At 40.1% G+C, this 14810-nt stretch overlaps 1 protein-coding gene across 1 annotated transcript in view; it reads right to left on the reverse strand.

The window, feature by feature from the left end:
* Positions 1 to 1016: 1016 nt before the first annotated feature.
* Positions 1017 to 14810, reverse strand: part of ALDOB (aldolase, fructose-bisphosphate B) — a 29197-nt gene continuing 15403 nt past the window's right edge. Inside the window, exons 2-9 of the mRNA XM_089488605.1 lie at positions 10037 to 10153; positions 9270 to 9481; positions 8730 to 8784; positions 7451 to 7611; positions 7221 to 7304; positions 4847 to 5021; positions 3101 to 3300; positions 1017 to 1586 (exon numbers count right to left, since the gene is read on the reverse strand). Coding sequence (XP_089344731.1) covers positions 1491 to 1586; positions 3101 to 3300; positions 4847 to 5021; positions 7221 to 7304; positions 7451 to 7611; positions 8730 to 8784; positions 9270 to 9481; positions 10037 to 10148 — 1095 coding nt within the window. The 5' untranslated portion in view covers positions 10149 to 10153 and the 3' untranslated portion in view covers positions 1017 to 1490. The remainder of the gene's footprint in view (positions 1587 to 3100; positions 3301 to 4846; positions 5022 to 7220; positions 7305 to 7450; positions 7612 to 8729; positions 8785 to 9269; positions 9482 to 10036; positions 10154 to 14810) is intronic.

The following is a 14810-nucleotide window of genomic DNA, read 5'->3' on the forward strand; positions in this document are numbered from 1 at the left end:
GACTTATAGTCTAATGAGCAGGTATTTACAATTCCCTACTAGAGGGATCTAGTGCCTCATCAAATATCAAACCCCAGGATGCAGCCATGACAATTAAAGTGGCATTGTAGTGCTATAATTAGGTAGTATTGTACGGTCTCAGATGTTATCAACTATTCCCATGTTTTCACACTTTTTGTGGTTCAAAAATAATGGCAATAGCACTGATGAAGACAAAGAGTAAATAGGTACACAATGCCTTTTGGTGTGTGGTGCTATTAGACCTTGGTCTAGAACAGGATGAGCAATGGGTCCCTCTAGAGTCTAGATGTTGGAGTGCAACTCCTGTCAGTTCTGGCCAGCACAGCTGATAACATGGGATGATGGGAGATACAGTCTTAACATCTAGTGGGCCACTGTTAAGCAACCCTGGTCTAAAAGTATTGTTATTTATTTATTTATTTTTAAACTACTATAGTATCTGACACTGGACAGATTTTAGGAGATGAAGCCCCAACATTCTACTGCTGAAGTGACATGCCTTATATCTGAAAAATATAATACAGAAGAGAGCCTGCATTGTGTAGTGGCTTGAGTGTTGGACCATGACACTGAGAGACAGGACTTTGAATCTCCATTCAGTCATGGAAATCCACTGGATGACATAGTGGCAACTCCCTCAGTCTCAGAGGAAAGCAGCTGCATATGCAAACACCCTCTGAACAGATCCTGCCAAGAAAACCCCATAATAGGGTCACCTTAGGTTTATCATAACCCAGAAACAACATGAAGGCACATGACAACAAAAATAATAACCAGTGTGAGAGTACCATAAGTCAACCTTATATATTATACTACCGTACCTATAAGACAAACCCTGCAGTCCCCACTTTTTTGCCCATTTTGGTGAGGGGAAACAGCTTTGTTTTAGCTCACACTACTTCTGGTGCATGGCAAATGGCTTTTTAAAAAGAATGCTCCCCCCAAAAAAGAATAGTAACCCTCATGAGAGAGACATGAAATGACACCCATTGCTCTTGAGTTTCACAAGGATTTATTTTTTTTCCACATGGCAGGAAGTTCATTCACAGTTAATGCATTGCAAAAATAATGGACTGAAAAAGGCATTCCATATTTCTTTCTCTTACCATTATTCTATGTCAGCTAGCAATTTGATTCTTCATCCTTTTTATAACAACATAAGGGCTATAGTCATCCCATTCCTTTGCTGCTATAGAAACCAGAAAAGGAGCTGGTTATTCAAACAGAGGATTGAAGGCAGTGAAGGATAGATCCATAAACCCCTCCAATTTGGGGGAATATGTAGGTGTAGTAAAAATATTTTTTTAACTCTTGTGCTAAGGATTACTAGTGTGCAATGATTCCACTCCATTCATTTGCAGCTTTTTAATGAGATGTAGCATGCCATAGTTCTTCCCTACCACCACCACCTTTTGGACCCCCTGCTTATTCCAAAGAGCAACAAGCCTGCTAGCTGCACTCTTAATACACTAGTATGTGTAACTGGCAGTAAAAAGCGACTGAGTGGCTGCCCCGCTGCTCTTTCCAGAAGTGATGTATTGGCCTTGGCAAGCCAAACCATTGATCTGAAAATGAAAAGAAAAAGAATAGCTAGTGAGGTTTTGAAAATAAAAAAAACAGAGAGTAGCACACACTTAAAAGGATTACTAGATGTTCAGAGGCCCCTGTGCCAGGGAAAGAGTACCAAGTTCTGAACCAGGTCTTGTAGCAGCTATTTCCTTCTAAATAAAATAATAAAAGCTTTATTTATATCCTGCTTCTCTGTTACAAAAACAACTGAAGAGGCTTACAGTTAAAAATACTGGACAGTACACTATATATAATATCCCGATCTTCCCTCCCCCCCTTAAAACAACAATTAAATATGTTACAATTAAAATAATCTATTAAAAAGGAAAAAAGAGAAAAAATTTATCAAACTGGATGATGCGGTTACAAGGAGCATGATGGGGTGAGTAGATTCAATTTATGGCCGGGTTTTTCTTAAGTTACGCTCACCACCTCTTCTTAGGGACTGAATGGTTACATTCAGTACCTCTCTGCAGGGGTGTCATTACAAAAGTGTGGGGGATGTGGAAAGCACCAGGTAATACCCTAAGTGTGGTTGACACCAGTGCTTCCCACACATCTGTCTTTTGGGCAGAAACTGATTGTGGTGTTTGCTTGCATCCCTTTAAAATGCTGGACAGTGGTGTCAGTGGTTTGAGGATCCATGGGAGGAAAAAGGAAAGGCTCCAGGGGTTAATTGTTTACAAAATAATAATAATAATAATAATAATTTTTTACATTTTTAAAAAATAAAAATTTTCTTTAAAACATCACATCTTACTAGAGTTTCACTTTGACCACATTATTATTATTATTATTATTATTATTATTAACCTTTATTTATAAAGTGCTGTAAATTTACACATAAAACCATGTATACGTAAATAAATTTAGGTTGTGTGTATGATATTGTAATTTAAAGGGAGGGGGGGGATAATTTTGCTAGTTTTTTATTTCTCAACTATTACCATTACATTCAATGAGATATGGGAATTACAATTTATTAATAACCTTAGTACAAAAACCATTACTAAAGATTCTGTATGGTGTGGTATGGGAGGAGGTCAATAGGGAGGGGGGTGACACCATGAGTTACTGCACTGGGTGACACCAACCCTAGGGATGCCACTTGCTCTCTGCATTGGGACTCTGGCCCTTTTAAATCAGGGGTGGCAACTGCCAGGGGTTGGATTCTATGGAGGAGCTCCACTGCTCTATCCCAACCCATTCCCACTCCCCCTTTTTGACTTCTAAAAATGTCCTGCTACATCCCTAAGTTTACTCTCTGGTTAAAAGCAAGCCTTCTGAATCTAAAAGAACTGTAGGGGCTAAAAGAAATGGTGAAATCCCCCCACACACACACACACACACAAACACACTGCATAGGAGGTATCAGTGGCATTTTAGTACCGAAATTAAAAATGGGCAGCTGGGGACACTTGAAAGCCTCAAAAACAGCCCTGAAGGCCAAATGCAGCCCCCAGGTGACATTTTGTCTACTCCGATTTTAAAAATCTTTTTAAAAGCTTACCTTTGCCCGTTTCATGAAGGCCTCTTGGGCAGCCTTCTTGTTTTCAGGTTTGCCAGACCAGGCAGCAAGAGCCGACGCCTGCAGGGCCCGTCCATAAGAGAAAGTCAGCTTCCAAGGTTTAGGTAGAGGGCACAGATTGATGGCATTGAGGTTGATGGAAGCCTCCTCTTCACTTTGGCCTCCAGAAAGGAAACAAATTCCTGCAATTCAAATCAGAAAACAAGAGTGGTTGTTGTTATGTGCCTTCAAGTCATTTCCAACCTATGGCAACCGTAAGGTAAACCTATCGCTGGGTTTTCTTGGCAATATTTGTTCAGAGGAGGTTTGCCATCCCCTTCCCTTGAGACTGAGAGCATGGAGTTTATCGCACTGCACTTTTCCCCGAGCCAGGCATAGGCTGAAACCTTTTAAAAATAGATTTTATCACACGCCTCCATGCTCAGGTAGGAGGCATCCCACACCCAATCCGGACTACTCCTATACTTTGCAAAGATCCTGTTCTTTGCAAAGCATGGGAGAAGTCCGGGTCGGGTACGAGATGCCTCCGGCCTGGGCATGGAGGCATGTGATAAAATCCATTTTTAAAAATTTTCAGCCCACACCTGGCTTGGGGAAAAGGGCAGTGCGATAAACTCCCAGGTGACTTGCCTAAGATCACCCAGTGGGTTTCGTGGCCAAGCTGGGACTCAAACCCTGGTCTCCAGACTTGTAGTCCAACACTCAATCCACTATGCCATACTAGCTCTTGAAAACAAGGGTGCAGAAGCACAAAATCAAAGTGAACAGAGAGAAGTGCAGCAAGAAAGAGCTTGCTAACAGTGTATGCATCACAACATATGACCTGGTTAGTTTCTATGAAGCTGGTTTGATGGTGACAGTTTATTTAAAATATTTTTATACTACTTTCAAGGCTAAAGTCTTCTCAAGGCAGTGTACCAATAAGTACCCATAAAATACAAATCCAGTTAACCAGTAAGGTTTTCTTTCATACAAACTACAGGTTTTAAAAACATTAACTAAAATTATAGCTTTTAAAATATAAACCAACTTAATTAATTCATTTAAAAGCAGATTGACACCGGGAGATTTTAAAATAGAGAAGGATCGGATGCATCTGGCATGGGATGGGTATTCCATGCCCCATCTCTTTTGCCCGTGAACCTGATGGAACTTAGTGTAGGGCTCTTAAACAAGGCCTCCGTGGCTAAACAGCTAGGTACATATGGATTTAGGGGAATCCTTCAGATAACCTGGTCTCAAATATCTGGGGCTTTATTATTGTTTTTATTATTATTGTTTATTTATATCCCACTTTCCTCCCAGTACAGGGACTCAAGGTGGCTTTAAAAGTGATCATCAGCACTTTCAGTTGGGTCCACAACCAAATGAGGAGCCAGTGCAACTGATGCAGAACTGGTGTTATACGCTGTGATTGCCTACACTTTGGAAATAGCCAGGCAGTTGCATTTTGGACTAACGGAAGCTTCTGAACTGTATTTCAAGGCAGCCCCACAGAGTACATTTCAGTGGTCTAGCCTGGATGTAACCTGGACATTCTTTGTTGTAACTGCTGTCAAGTCAACTTCCACTTATGGTGAGCCTATGACTGAGAGACCTCCAAGTCACCCAATAATCCACAACCATGCTCAGGTTTTACAGACTCGGGGTTATGGCTTCCTTGATAGAGCCTATCCACCTGGAAAGGGGTCTTCCTTTTTTCCTGCTGCCTCATACCTTACTACTTACCAGGGACAGCAGCAGGGACAGTGCGGAGGAGAGCTGTAACTGTTGCCATGGCCACTTCTTCAGGGGTGTACTTCTTGGTGCAGGCATGTCCAGCAGTGACCATGTTGGGTTTCAGTAGTGTCCCCTCCAGATAGACATGATGATCATTCAGAGCCTTATAAACAGCAGCCAGCACCTGGAACACAAGGAGGATTTTGTGTGAAAACTTTTGTGTGAGAACTATCCTATCTAGGTTTGCTGTGAAATGAATGCAATTTTATCAAAGGTGTTTAATTTCAGGTAAGAGGATCATGGATTCGGAATTGTTCTGCTGTATGCACGAGGGAGCTTTCCTCCTTATAGTGAGCCCAGGGCATTTGAATATTAAGCCAAGCTGGGGACTTGTGACCTCCAAATCTAACTCCTACCTGGACTTCAACTCCTATCAGCCCTAATTAACATGACTAGTGAGGAAAAATGATGGGAATTGGAACCAATGTCATCTAGAGGGCCATAAATTCTTCAAGTACACTTGCAGGTGAGGTAAGAAGAGAACTCCTTCCCCAGATATTAATCTAACTGCTATATTACAGATCTATCATCATATTATCAAGATTGTTCTCACAAAGGAAAAAGCTATCATTGGCTACAGCTCATGGTGGGTCTATATCATCTCCACTACCAGAGGCGGTGCATCTCTTTATGTTGGTTTCTAGTTGTTGTGCATTCAAGTCATTTCAACCCTAAGATGAACCTATCACAAAGTTTTCTTAGCAAGGTTTGTTTAAAGGGTGTTTGCCTTTGCCTTTCTCTGCAAGTGTTTGACTTGCCCAAGGTCACCCAGTAGGTTTTGGTGGTTGAACAGGGATTCGAACCCTGGTCCCCAGACTTGTAGTCCAATGCTAAGATCATTACACCATATCAGTTTCTGGGGAACATAAATTGGTGGGTGTGGCTGCACATATTCCTGTTTGTGGGATTTCCTTAGGCAACTGGTTGACCTTTGTGTGAACAGAATGGTGGACTAGATTAGATTTTGATCAGATCCAACATAGCATTGTTATGCTCTTAGTTCTCTGTACATTTCTGCTAACAGGGTTACTGTTATCTGAAATTTTTAACATATCAATTTTGTTTTGTTTTGTTTTTGCTGTGTTACCTGTTAACCACTTTTGCACAGAAGGGCAGCAGAGTCATTTTGAAACAAATACCTACAAATACACCTTCAGTGTATACTCTTTTCATTACAAAAAATGATCCTCCAGAATCCCTTCATACTCTATGATTTCCAAAGTGAAAACTGCTTCGAAGATCACAGTGCATGGAATGTGCATTGTATTCACATTAGAGCAGCATAACTACAGTATGTGTATTAACTTATAAAAATTTGTGAGTCACTTCTTCATTGCAAAAAATATTCCAAGCACCATTTATTTTTTCCACATAGAACATGTAAAGCCCTTGCAGCAGGGGCTGAACTTATTTAAAGTTCTTCAAAACTGTACATAAGATAGCTTTGAAGGCTTTCCTACCTAAAAGTGTTTAAGTCACATATTTTTTCTCATCTCGGTAAGTGAAGTATTGCAGCACATGAGAGAGACACTGATCATCTAACTTCAGATCACTGCTGGACACATAAGTGGTAAAATGGAAAACACATGGTGGTACTGAAGTGTACATGTGATTTTGACCTGCCAGTGATGCTGTTACAGCCTTCTAAAATAGAAAGGTGACATAAGTGTCCATCTTCCTTGAATCCATCCTTGGTTGTGTTTCTGCTACCAAGTTTTGCACTAAGAATAAAAAAAATGTCTTTTCTTGCTATGGAAATCCTTCCTAGATATAACCTGGCAGAAACCTGCTACCAAGTTTTGCATTAGGTATAAAAAATGTTTTTTCTTGCTATGGAAACTCCTCCTAGATATAACCCGGCAGAAACCTGGCATAAAGTGTACACATAGTGTTAGGCATGTGATTGCCAATCCCTGAGCCTGTATCACATGGGGTCCTTGGGGACACAAATGGCTGTGCAGCCCTGATTTAAACTAACACTGGTTGCCTGATTTACTTTAAAATGTGTTGCCTTACCTCTCCAGAGCTCATGACAGCTTGAAATAATTGCCTCTTCTTGCAGTGTAAATCATATCCAAAACATTCTTCTAGAAAGAAGACATATCTAACTTCTATTTATACTTTTATTAATATTTTTGTATTGTTTTAAAATTATATTTTTGAAATATGCTGCTAGCTGCCTTGAATCCCATTATTGGGGGAAAGGTGGAATATAAATGAATCAAACAATAAATAAATAAATAATAAAAAAATAAGCTGCAATTGAAGAGGTTTGCATCATTGTGGTCTGGGCACATGGTACAATTTGTGGTAGCACCCATACCTTTTCTGTTACGTATTGGCACCGCTGGAGGTCATGATCTCCGTCTGGCAGGATCTCAGGTTCCACAATCGGGACTAGTCCATGCTGGAAAAGATAAATTAAAAAACAGAGTGTAATGAAAATTGAGATAGTCTATATTTATGCTTGGCAAGTCTACCAATAGTAAGAAAAGAATCCCACCACTAATCAAGCTGTTAGAAACACACCATTAAGCATGAGGAAAGTTGTACCTGTTGGCAGATACTGGCGTAACGTGCCAATGTGTTAGCATTCTCCTGGATGGCAAGAGTAGAAGGAGTTGTATCTGAGATTTTCAGCACAGCACGCCACTTGCCAAAATCAGCACCATCTTTCTTATACTGGGCACAACGTTCAGCAAGGCCATCCAGACCTGAAGGCAAACATGGAGGGGGATTTTAGGGTCTTGAGGAACACATCGCTACAACAGGTATTGTTCAGTGTCTTTTAGAAACAATCAACCCATTGCTAGGTGGCTAGAATTGGAAGCATTCCTGCAGAAGCTTTAGAAAGCTTCATGTTTTATGTAAATACTTGCCAGTACTGTTCTTTATCTCTGCTTCTGGGGTTGGTAACACCACCATTCTTGCTACCCTAGGTTCATTTTCCAAACATCTCCTACCCACCCCTTACCCACACAAAGACACCAATCAGGCTTTCTACTTTCCTAGCACCCTGACTTTTCTGGTCTAAGATGGCACTGCCTTCCAAGCTTCAGTGTTCAAGTCCCTCATTACCAAATGCTCTTTGCCTTTAGAGCCTGAATAAAACTCCAAAAAAACTAAAAGAAGCTTCCACAAGAGCTGTGTTCTTTATCACTCTTCTATCTGTGACTGACTTTTCTATTTTATCAGTTTAAATGTCTGTGAGTATTCTGCACCTATGACATGAGCTGAACAGTGTGGTGTAATGGTTAGAGCACTGGGATTCAGATTTGGGAGAACCAGGTTCTAGTCCCCATTGAAGAGATATCTGAGAGACTACCTTCTCCCATATGATCCTGCCCAAAATTTGAAATTCTCAAAGGATGCCCTGTTGAATGCCACAACATCTCACAGGGTTAGGTTAGTATGTATACATAACCAAGGTTTCTCTGTAGCAGCACCCTAATTGTGGAACTCCCTACCCAAAGAAGTTAGGCAGGCTCCATTCTTTTTTGCTTGCATAGGTGGCTAAAAATTATGCTGTGCTACATGCCTTTTAATGTTTGCAATTGTTCCGTTTTAACTAGTTTAAAATTGTATTTTAGGATTATTTTTAAATGGTTGTTAGATGTTTTCAAAATTATTTTAATGTGTTTTAAAAATGTTTTGTGCTTGTCTAATTGCTCTTATTTGTTCATTGCCTTAACAGATTTTCAAGGCCAGGAGACATGCAGAAATATTTTAATAAATAAGTAAATAAATAAACCATGAAGTTCTCTCAATCTAACTTATCTCACAGGGTGGCTGCTGTGATGATAAAGTGAGAATAATAGGAACAGTGGCTCACCTTGAATGGTGGTTTCTCCATTTGTCCCTGCCAATGGAGCTGTGCCTTTATCCAGCTGTAAATATTTAATACAACCATTAGCAAAATGCTATCAAAATGTCTTGGGAAGTATATGTTTGTTGCATAAAGGCAAGGACTAGTTCCAGCATTGACTGCACTTGGTGCTTTTTTGATCTATGTGATTTTAAGCCATCCAATTCACTGGCCATGCATTACTTGAGGTCTTCCATAGAATGGAAGCAAGAATGATGTACTATCCTCACTTTTAAAGGCGTCATGTGCCTATAACAAAAGTGGGACTCATGTAGCCCTCCAAATGTTGCCGAAGTGCAATTCCTAGTATCCTTTGACAACATAGCCAGTGGTAAGAAATGCTGGGAGCTGCAGTCCAGCTACATCTGGAGGACCTTACAAGTCCCAGCCGCAGCCTAGCACAACACCTCTTCCTTTCACAGCAAAGCTACAGTGGGAAGCATAAACATAGACTGGGTATTTCTCCTTTTCAGAGGTTAGTTGGTAAACAGACTTGAAGATAATCACCTTGATTCCAACCACGATGCCCTTGCCTTTGATGACAGCTGGGAAGAGCTTTCCACTATTATCCTTTTGATAGAGGGTCTCATGGAAAAAAATTACACCCCCAATCTGCTGACTGATGGAGGCGTCTGAAGAGAAGAGGATATCACGGAAGGTGCGGCGATTCTCTTCTGTGTTCTCCACTTTAATGCGCTGCAGTCTGTTGCCCATAGTACCTAGGAAGAACCATCACCAGGTCAGAGGACACATGTCAAATTACCAAATACATCCATTTTATAGCAATGTTCATGTCAGTCCCCTCTCCATTTCTATTGGGCTCTGTGCTTCAGTTTCAACAGCTGAAGTACATGAATAACCATGTGATATAGCTTTTCCTGAACTATCCCATTTCTGATTCCATTTGTAGAATTTTATGTTGAACTGAATTATCACAAAACAATAAAGTAAATCTCCTGTTTGCAGAAAATTGGGCAATCTTCTCCCAGTACTCTGTGTGTAGAGAATTTGTTATATGATGTGGAACATTCAGATTTGCAGTCTGAAGTCATAAGGCTCAGGAAGGTGCCAAATAATATCATCAGAACTGAATCTATATATTATTTCTGAATTTCCTTCTTTGACCTGCACATGGCTGTTCTCAATACAGGCCTAATGTCTACTATGAATGGATCACCTTCTTGAGCAATTAAGCCATTTATTTAGCTTTACTGATTCATCATCGGGGAAGAGGTACAGTAATATATTAATAATGATTATTCAATAAAACTCACCCACAGATTCATCTGCAGCCAGGATTCCTTTGCCAGAAGCCACTATCCTCTGTGCTGTGTCAGAGAGAGCCTTCTTCTGCTCCGGAGAGAGAGCTGGAAACTGGTGGGTCATGATGGCTGAAAATCAATCACAATTCCAAATTCAATAACTTCAATTTATAATTTTCGAACCTTCGCTGTTTTATGTTACATACCTGCAACAGACCAAGCATCCCTTCACATTACACAGTTACAGCACTATGATTCCACTTCATCTGCTATGGAAACATCCCATGGAATCCTGGGATTTGTAGTCTAGTGAAGTACTAGAACTCCCTGGCTGAGAATCCTAAAACACCTTCCATAAATTGCCAATACCAGGATTTCCATGGCTGTCATACTGGAATAATAATGTTATAATTATGTAGTGCGAAAGGGCCCTAGGACAGTAAAGGGAGATATCATATCTGGAGGTGTCATCTCCCCACTTACAGTATACATAATCAACTTAACAATAAACAATAGTGAATTGTAAGATTAACCTTCACCTCACCAAAGCACAAAATGCTATGTAAACCAGGCATGATGTGTACCACAATTAAGAAGGAATACAGTGAGCCCTTGGAGGGCCAATGTGGTGTAGTGCTTTGAGTACTGAACTATGACTCTGGACACCAAGGTTCAAATCACTGCTTAAGCATAAAAAACCAATGGGTGACCTTGGGAAAGTCACATTTTTTTCAGCCTCAAGAGGATGGCAATGGCAAGAAATCCCTATGACAGGTTTTCCTTAGGGTTTCCATAAGTCAAAAGTAACTGGAAGGCACACAACAACAAACAGTGAGCCACTGGGGTTTGGTTTCAGGACTCCCCATGGATACCAAAATCTGTAGATGCTCAAGTCCCATTATATACAGTGGTGTAGTAAAATGGAGTCCCTTATATAAAATGGTAAAATCATTATTTGGTGGGTTTTTTACTTTTTAAAATATATATATATATATTTAAGCTATGGATAGTGGAATCCATGGATGCAGAATCCATGAATATAGTGAGCCAACTGTATATAGTCAAGATTTCTTTGCAATGCATGATACAGAAAGTGTGATTTTGAGTGCCACGGGTTTGGACTATAGTCTTTCTAGTCCAGCAGGAATCCTAACAACCAGCATGTGCTAAATTCCTTTGCAGTTGGCTAAAATGGCCTGCCTTCCATCCATATCCAGTATAAGTGGCCTAATACACAACCATTATTTTAAAAGGAAAATAATTACAAGCAGACATTCAGCCATAAATTGATGCTCAAAATGTTCAGCTTTTCCTATTTTTTGACACAAATGGTTATATCCAACACAACACTAGCAGAAAATAAAATATAACAGTTGGTGTTGTTCTGCTTCTGGTTACACAGTTGCTAGCAGGGGCTGGAAACTAGAGTAAACCAGTTTCTAGCTTAATGGAGTTGCAAAGAGTTGCACAATGCCTTGTGAAAAATCTTTTGCAAGTGGACCAAAGGTATCAGATTAGAGGTTTTCTATGGTGCAAGAAAGGCAACAGGGTACAGATGATAGAAGCTTTGCTTACAGAATTACTGTTGCAGTAACACCACTGGATACAAAACAAAGAATGGCAAATGTAGTAATTGATTATTTATAACTAACGTAAACTAAAACCACACTTGTTTGAGACAGTTGCAGGTATCCCACAACTCCCCTGCTATATCAATTCCGCTGAGGGCTCATCTCTTTCTAAGTGCAATTCAGATTATCACATGGGGGATAATGATGGGAGCAATCTTCTTGTCCCATCTGATTCATGCGATCAGGGGAAAGATAATCACACACCATAGGCTTATCCCATTTTTCTCCCATCCATGAAGTTTAATGGACGTATAATTTGGTATAAACGGAAATTCCCATTAATACCAAATTATGAGCCCATTACACTTCACGGATGGGAGAAGATAAGTGCACGGTGTGCGATAATCTTTCCCCCAGTCGCACAAATAGGATGGGATAAAGATGGGAGCAATCCTTTTTGCTCCCATCTTTATCTTCCATGTGATAATCTCCAAAGTACTGGTTATGATGTATAAAGCCCTATACCGCTTAGGTCTAGGCTATCTAACACACAATATTTCCTCAGATGCACATGAGATCTGTAGGAAAGGTCCTTGTCTTAGTCCCACCACCTTCATAGGTATAGCTGGTGCAACACAGGAGAGAGCCTTCTTAGTGGCTGCTCCTCCACTTTCAAACTCTTCCCTAGGAAGCCTAGAATGACCCCTTCCTTGCTGTTATCCATCAACAGACCAATACTTTTTTTATTCAGACTTTTAGAATTGAAGCCATAGCTAAAGCACTGCAAGTGGGGTAGTGTTTTAAACTGTACTGTTTAACTTTAAAAAATCTTTTAGTGTTTGTTTTAAATATGGCTAATAGCTTAATTCAATTTTAATGTTGTCTTTTTGTATGTTTTAAATGTAATATTTTAATGTAGAATTCCAAGATGTAGCTGTGTCTCTGGATCAGTATGTAAAGGGGTCTTGCAGCACTGAAAGTTGTTAGTATCAAAAGCTCGCATAGACTTATATAAGTCTACTTCATCAGATGCATCTGATGAAGTAAATTTAAGTCTACAAAAACTTATGCTTCCAGCTTCTTTCTCTCAGTCTCAAAGGTGCTACAAGATCCCTTTGCATAGCTTTTTGATGTGTAAATCACATTGAGTCCTAGTTTTAGGGAAAAGATGGGATAGAAAAAAAGTTAGCAGCAGCAACAACAACCCAAATCAAATCTGTGCATAGCTGCTTGAAAAGAGGATAAGTCAGACATTAGCCCCCCCCCCCCCCACACACACACACATGCTTTTTGATAGAGATCCCTTTTTGATCAAGAACATCTACGCTATGATGCTTCTGGCTCCCGTCAATATAACATAAGCGGCAGAAAGTGCTCTTTTAAAGGTGGAAATCAAAACTCAGGAGACATCAGTGGCAAGCCAAACCAGTAGGCAAGTATAGCATCAGCCAAGGCAAATAAGAGTGAATCACCTGTACAACACTCAACAGATGCTCTTACCTCACTGGAAGCAGACAAAAGCCCAATGCTTGAGCGGCAAGCACAGGTACTGTTCAGAAAAGGCCTTTCTGCAAAAACAATTCTACCATCACAAAATACAAATCTACAATCAGAAAATAAACATACAAGTTTACCACAAGATATTTCCTGCTGTTTTGCTTCTACCACTACCACCACCACCACCACATTTTTAAGGAGAACAAAATGTATCGAGTGACACAGATAATGTCTTAGAACCGTTTCAGTATAAAATGGCATGGGCTTTCATTGGTAACATCTTACGTTTTTGTTTTAATGCTTGCTGCCAACACTGCTTTGCAAGGTTTATCTGAAAAGTAGAACAGAAATACCTGGGAAGCAATTGGGACTATTTGACCTATTGATCAAACTTTCTTCTTGTTGTTGCTATGTGCCTTCAAGTTGTTTCTGACTTATGGCAGCCCGAAGGCAACCCTATCATGGGGTTTTCTTGGCAAGATTTGTTCAGGGGAGGTTTGCCATTGCCTTCCCCTGGGGCTGAGAGAGTGTGACTCACCCAAGGTCACCCAGTGGGTTTTGTGGCTGAGCTGGGAACTGAACCCTCATCTCCAGGGGAAGATGCTGGAAAAGAAGAAACAATGCAATAGTAAGAAAAACAGGTTGGCTTGGATTCCAATCCAGCATTAATATGATGTCTTGAGTTTACTTGACCAAACCTCCTGCCCAGTAAATGCAAGTCATCGTGTTAAAGCTGGGCTGGAATCCAAACCTTCCTATTTTTCTTACTATTACGTTGTTGTTTCTTCTCTTCTGGTGTCCTTCAGCACTGCAAGCAGAGGAATAGTGGTACTGGGGAGATGTATTTACCTTTTCTCCTTCTAGCTCTTTCTGTGTGATTTTCATTCAAAGGTGAAAAAAATACAGGTATATTTGTGTTTCTTGGATGTGCTATTTGCTTTATTATCAGTGTTAATTATTAATTATTTATGTGTGTTCCTCTACTGTGTTTTATCTTGGAGTCCACCTAGAGATAGCCAAATCAACAAGCCTTCAAAGATAATCTATTAAAACAAAGAAGCAAATATTTAATCCCCCTGCCCTGACCCCCTTGAAAAACAGTTTGGGGGCAAAATGGCCAAAAACAAAAGGTGAAACCAACTCTTCTCCCAGCTTGTTAAATTGAAAGATGCCTCTTTGGAGGCTGATTTCTTTTCATAAGCAGATAAAAACCACATATGGTTACAGGTAGTCCAGTGCTAAAAAAGCAGGGAACATGTAGTCCAGTTTACCTTGTAAAACATGGGTCAGTGTACCAACCAGTGCACTTTTTAACTGCAGCCTCAGCAAGGTTCTCTTCAACCATGGATCAAATTTGTTCCTAAGTTACCATCTGATCTTCCATACATTACTCACATTTTCCACAGTGTTAATTGACCCTTCAGCTTTAAAAGCTGCTCTTTTATTTATTTTGGGGGCGTCATTCCTGGTGTTTGTTAATGTCTTTCTCTTTATACCTTTTATTTCTTTAGGACAAATTCATGTGTACCTTTCTAAGTTTTTAGCCAGGTAGGGGAAAGGTTAGTTCCTGTGTTACACATGGAAGGGAATGAGGCTTGCAATGCGCTTAATCATTAATTATGGCTGTTATTGCTGTATTTACTTGCATATGCATCCTTGCCCTTCTCTCCAGTTTTGAATTCTGACCAAGACAACAGTTGAGACTGGTACATTAACTG

Source organism: Sceloporus occidentalis, unplaced genomic scaffold (assembly GCF_023333645.1).
Source record: "Sceloporus occidentalis isolate IW3139 unplaced genomic scaffold, rSceOcc1.0.p SCAF_1, whole genome shotgun sequence".
NCBI classification, from domain to species: domain Eukaryota; kingdom Metazoa; phylum Chordata; class Lepidosauria; order Squamata; family Phrynosomatidae; genus Sceloporus; species Sceloporus occidentalis.